The sequence below is a fragment of the Pygoscelis adeliae genome, unplaced genomic scaffold (genome assembly GCF_000699105.1).
Source record: "Pygoscelis adeliae isolate BGI_AS28 unplaced genomic scaffold, ASM69910v1 Scaffold485, whole genome shotgun sequence".
NCBI lineage: Eukaryota > Metazoa > Chordata > Aves > Sphenisciformes > Spheniscidae > Pygoscelis > Pygoscelis adeliae.
Genome location: NW_008824803.1, coordinates 451156 through 457370, shown reverse-complemented (window position 1 = coordinate 457370; position 6215 = coordinate 451156). Strand labels below are relative to the sequence as shown.

The window sequence follows — 6215 nt, the reverse complement described above, 5'->3', positions numbered from 1 at the left end:
TAATTTATTTAGGGGAAGCGTCCCACGGGTTTCTTTAGGCCTAGAAGAATCTGGAATAAAAACTGCTCCATCCTGGTAGGAGATATCCTTGTCTCTCTTCTGCTGGAGGAGGGGGGAGTGCTAGGAGAGCTGTAGCAAGCCCTGAAGTCTGGGCAATCTCAAAGGATGTTTAGCCAAGCAATGTTAATGGACTTTTGGAACAAGGCTGGCAGCACAGTCTAGTCTTGGTTAGCATGTCCAGATGTTTCCTAGCCATCCTGCTGATCATATGAGGGGTTACTCTTCTAGACAGGCACTTTGACTTAACTATGGTTAGTCATCATAGCCACGCACCCAAGTTCTTGCAGATGTTTTTTGCAAGTCCTTTTCTGTTTCAAGCTGTTGGTTGAGATGACAGAGATCTCTGCATCACCTATTGCATTCTGTGTTTCTCGTTGTACCTGCTGTGTAGATGTGCCGTAGCTGGGACAGCTGTTAATTCACCGTTCTTTGCTTCACGGTATTGTGGGCTGTTCAGGATGGTCTCAGTGGGGAGAGCTTTATAACCTGCTGTCTGGGTGATATGCATGGTCTCAACTCTCAGCTGTATTCAGCTGGCAGTGTGTTGAGACCTCTCTTTCCCAGCCTTGCCCATTGTCCCTCTGCAGAACTGATAAGACTAACTTTGTAAGACTGACCCTTGTCAGCCTGTTGTCCTTGAGGGTGGTCCCAGGGAGCCATAGGGAGCACATACACAATGTAATTTAGAGGTACTTTTTAATCGCTGGGTTTGGGTTGTAGTAGAAAATGCAGGTTTGCACCACTAATGCTAACAAACCCCAGTTTTCAGTTGAACACAGTCCAGTGCTTTTCTCCACCAGCATTACTTTGGGAAGCTTTTCAGTGCTTGATATGTTATGGAAGCCAAATGAATCACTGATGCTGGCTGTCTTGAAACGTAGTAACATGCTCCTGTACAGTGAAAGGGGTTTTTTTTATTTTTGTCTTACTGTTGCATTATATGTTACATATGGTTTGGCTCTTTGTTCTTCTTGAAATTCCCAAAGATGTAGGATGTTTCACTGACTGTTGTTACACTGAAACCTCTTCCCTGAATCGGGCCCTTGATGATCAGGGTGCAAGTGGGTTATGGGAAAGGATATATCTTGCCAAATAAACGTGAGATGACTTTGCAGGAGGAAATGCGTGAACTTTTGCTTATACTTCGTTTACAATCTCTCTCTGCCTTGCCATTGCAGAGGTTAATAGGTAATATTAAGAGCAAATTAGGGTTCCTAGGTGATAGCAATATAGTTACCCATTACTGCTCACAAACTTTGGGTGCTTCAGGGAAATAAATGACAGTGTTGTGTGCCTTGTACAGGAAAGGCAGTCTTCTCACACGTAAAGAAACAGCTATTTCAGTACAACGGAATAGTTTCAGTGTTGCCCACGTAAAAATACTGTTCATCAACAAACACAAAAATCAACTGTATTTGCCACCTTCTTTCAGAAGCAATGCATTTGCGAATTAAATAGAAATACAGATCTTCTCGATTTATTTATAAATTTCCTTATTTTCTCTTATTTTCCTTATTTAAAGAGCTGTCTTTAAATGTCTAAATGTCTAAAGAATTAAATACCAATTATAAGTATTGTGACAAAAAATTGCTCAAGTTGTTTGATGAAGAAAAACGTTTATTATTTTAAAATACTTGAATGTCCTGTGGTCAAGATAGTGGTCACAGCATATTTCGTGAATCAATTTCTGTTAGGTTCTTACACGGACAGGCATTTCTTGCTTCAGTACCAAAGGACATGTTTGCTGGTAGGCAATATCACATTCACAGTGTCATGGCATTCTTGAAAATTGAGGATAGGGATTGTCTGCTGCAAATCCATGGTTACTGGGGTTGCTTAGTTATAATGCATTTCAGTTGAGAGCTGCAAGCACTGTCTTAATATTTTTGTACAACGTAAGGTGGCAAGTGGATATATCAGCATGAAAAGTAGACTTGTGTCTGTGAAGAAACATGTGCTGAGGATTGAACTTTGCCCTGCCAAGTAGAAGGAAATTTTTGCTGTAGGTTAACGTTGGTTTTTTTTTTTCCCCTGAGTTCAGTGAGCAGAACAAGCACTGGGGTCTGGCTCAGGATGGGAGCTGGCTTTCCTTGGCCATGCCTGGAGAGCAGTCATTCGGCAGGACACATCCAGCTAGTGTCTGACTGTCGCAGGAATGATTTGAGGGAAAGATCTGAATCAGGATCAGTCCAGAGGCAGTTTGGGTATATAAGTTTCCCTTCAGTGGTGACAGTATCTACAATGAACACTTTTGCATAATCCCAGCTGCAGCCCTGGGAACACCCCAATGGCTCGGAGGCTGGATGAAAGAAGAAACGTCTTTGTAGTGATCTGAAATAGGGATGTGGACAGGCGCGACTTTCTTTTATTTCAGAAATCAGTGGGTTACTTGTTTTTGCTGCTAAATAATTTATTCTCTAAACTTATACATTTATTGAGTTACAGTAAATAAATTATTGCCTGCCTTTTATCTTGCTGTTTGTGGGATGTTAAGGTAATTTCAAGGTGACTCACAGACAACAAGGCTTTTTGTTCCAATGGGTACAACTGTCTTGAAACATTTTATACAGTGCTACTGGACCACTCTGGCAGTATCCCTACAAGATGCATGCGGTTACCTAAGAGGAGGAATTGCTTAAGATTCTTTTTGCCTGTTTGACACTGATATAGACAATGCTATTGTGTGGGAAAGACCTGTTTCTGTGACTGGTAGTGGTGGTTAATGTGCTTTGTGTTGGATAACTTGGTGATTGCTGGTCTGCGTTTTACAACCTGCCACCTCTAACTTTCCCTTTTATTTCCTATTTTTGCCCTGTTTCGTCGGGGGGGAAAAGGTCAATTTTTTTCTTTTGTCAGTTGTCAATGTTAAATGTTTTTTTCTCATCTATGTTTTTCAATGGAGTCATGTACTTTATAAGAGATACCATCATCGTTCAGTTTTGGAGTACAGGACCTGCTCCCCAAATTTCCAGTCCAGTGGCCCTGGTATGTTAAATTGCTGCCTGCCAAGTCGAAGTGGCTCACCCGAGTGGTTAGGAGTGGTGGTGAGCTCTTGAAAAAGCAGCTGGGAGAATGGGAACGAACAGGCTGGAGGCAACTGTGATGGGGGAGAGGAGCTGGATGAAAGGAAAGCTGGGGCTGAGCATGTGCGGTGTGTGCCTCAGCTGCACCTGTATTGGGAGGAGATGCCATCTACCACTCCTAGAAAAGTCTGCCTCGAGATATAGCAAAGGAGATGGCAGGTGCTGTCCTGGCGTGGTCTTGCAGCAGAACACTTTTGTGGTCTTGATCTTTTACGTTGTTTCCTTTGCTTGCCTGTGCCTAGATACCTGGGAGGTCCCATTTGAGGAGATCTCGGAGCTGCAATGGCTGGGCAGTGGTGCACAGGGAGCCGTCTTCCTGGGCAAATTCCGGGCAGAGGAGGTGGCCATCAAGAAAGTGAGAGATCAGAACGAAACGGATATCAAGCACTTGCGGAAACTCAAACATCCTAACATCATTGCATTCAAGTAGGTTGTGAAACTTGTTAGAAACATACCCTTACCCAGGGAAGAGCCATTCACATATATACCTTGGCCAAGTTTTTAAAATCCAGGGACTGAGCTGTCTGTAGGACAAAATGTGTGGTCATCCTTCCTCTCAAGTTGTCGCGCATTCTTGTGGAAACAAAGCTATGGACGCCATTCCCACCCAAAGCTGCACTTTGCACGCAGGCTCACAAAAGGCCTGCTGTGAACCTTACAAATCTGCAGGTGTGGAAGTTGAAGGAAACCCACCCGTTATCAGTGAGGTTCCTCCTGTGCAAAGTGTGCAGGAGACATTCCCCTTCCTGTTCAGTAAGATGGTATTAGCGGAGGCTTGCCCAGGCAGAGTAAACACGTTAGTCTCTCGCCCCTTGATTGCCACCTTTGAGAGTTGCTCTGGGACTTTTACTCTACTGATCCTCACTAGCTGTGTGTTTTCTTTGACAGGGGAGTTTGCACTCAAGCCCCATGCTACTGTATTATCATGGAATACTGTGCACATGGACAGCTCTACGAAGTCCTGCGAGCAGGGCGGAAAGTCACCCCTCGGCTGCTTGTGGATTGGTCCACGGGGATTGCAAGTGGGATGAATTATCTGCACCTTCACAAAATCATCCATCGAGACCTCAAGTCACCAAAGTGAGTCTCTAGATACTTAAACATCCCCCAGTTGTGGTTGTCTTTTTTTTTTTTCTTGAGGAATAGTTTAAAGTTAGGTCAAAAGCCCCATTATTTTTTTTTCCATGTTGACTCAAAACTAATGAGAGTCAAACTAGTGAAACTTATTGGCACTCCCTCCCGTGCTGCAATTTAACAAGACTGGAAATTTTACCAGTATCTTACACAGTAAATAGCAGTCAGGAAATATTTCTCATGATTTGATGGTGTCTGGTCCTTTTTGAAAGTGGGATATTCTGTTGTCTTCTGCTTTTTTATTTTTCCTTCTTAATTGTTCTTTTGTAACTTCCCTGGTTTTCTGGAAGGCATCTTTCTCATTTCTCTGTTGCTTTCTGACTAAAACTATCTGGCTGCTTATATTCTTATTCCCTAGATGTTTATCACTCCTTTAACCTGTGACATGACTGTGACAGTGCGTTAGGATAATACTTTTAGATGGTTTACAGTACAGTTTAAGGTACAGCTTTACTAAAACTTTGAGACACCTCAGATATAGTGATTCTTCAATGACTTGTTAATTTGCAATTTTATCAAGATTGATTTTTTGACTTGTAGCATTTAGAAATGCATTTGAGGCACAAAACACAACGACCCCAAAGAAAGTGAGTGCTTTCATCGGTGAAAATGCATAATCTTTTTTTCTTGTGCTGCAATTGTGAACAGCATGGCCTCATCAACTGTTTGTGTTGATTAAGAAGGGATTTACTCCCAGTGGCTGCTGTGGTACAAGAAAAATTGCAAAACGCTGATAACGCTGATTTCTTTTCTTTTTTTTTTTTTTTTTTTTTTTTTCTTCTTTTCTTTCCAGCGTTTTAGTTACACACACAGATGCAGTAAAAATTTCAGATTTTGGTACATCTAAAGAACTCAGTGATAAAAGTACCAAAATGTCTTTTGCGGGAACTGTGGCTTGGATGGCCCCAGAGGTGATACGCAATGAGCCTGTCTCTGAAAAGGTGGATATCTGGTGAGTAGTATTAATGTTTAAGTATCTTCACCTTCTGTTTAGCCACTTTGTTTCCCAGCACTTTACATATTCAGCACTTTCTTCTCATTCTAGGCATGGGGATAGTTTGCTCTGTGGTGGACTATTCCTTTCTCCATCTGCCTAGTGCCCTGAACTTTGTTACTGAACCATGGGCTATAATGGAAAGAGAAATTACATACATGTGTAAAAGCTGCGTGTTGAGATCTGAAGGTATCTAGTGAGACTTGGTGCAGACTATCTGTGTCTTGCAGTAAGTGAATGCAACAGTTCTTCCCTGTGTCATTATTCAGGCCAGAACTTTCTTCCACTCCTGGTGCTCAGGGCCCCCTCAGCAACTTTTGCAGCCAGGGTATTTTTCACTTGCTTTCTACCCTCTTCAGGGCCACGCGTGAGCTGTCAGGAGGCCTCTACTCTGCTAGCTTGAAGTGTCTGACCACCTTTTGCTTTCTGCATACTGGGCTTGCTTGTTACGTGTACAGCCACAGGATTATAGTCCAGTGAATCTAACCCCAGACCCAAAAGGGAGGAAACCAGGATGCATTGTAAGAGTTTTGAACACATATTTCCGTCCCATGTGAAATGTACTCTGTGTCCAAAGGAACACAAGGAAAGGTTCAGATCTCTGTGCTATTAAAAATGCTTGAGAGAGGACTCAGCCTTGGAGCTCCTTTGGGATGCCTCTCCACAGGTTTCAGGGTCCTCAAGGGAACTGCATCTCTGTTTCTGCGTTGTTATTTCTGCATATTAAATGTCAGGAGCCAGGACAAATGCCCTTCTCCCTGCTTTACAGCCAGGATGAATTTTCCTTCTTGTGGTTTTTCAGCTTCAAATGCTGTCACCTCCCTTACGCAGTGTGAAGCTGCAGGTAAAAGCTGCGGGTGGTTCAGAGTGTGAGTGGAGTCAGACAGCAGCCTGCTGCTGGTGTTTTAGCTCGGAGCTGGGTCATGACTTTAAGTCAAGATTTC

General features: G+C 43.0%; 1 protein-coding gene across 1 annotated transcript in view; it reads left to right on the top strand.

Annotated features, from left to right (window-relative positions):
* Window positions 1-6215, top strand: part of MAP3K13 (mitogen-activated protein kinase kinase kinase 13) — a 77979-nt gene that overhangs the window by 56660 nt on the left and 15104 nt on the right. Inside the window, exons 4-6 of the mRNA XM_009323988.1 lie at window positions 3386-3569; window positions 4032-4223; window positions 5071-5229. Coding sequence (XP_009322263.1) covers window positions 3386-3569; window positions 4032-4223; window positions 5071-5229 — 535 coding nt within the window. The remainder of the gene's footprint in view (window positions 1-3385; window positions 3570-4031; window positions 4224-5070; window positions 5230-6215) is intronic.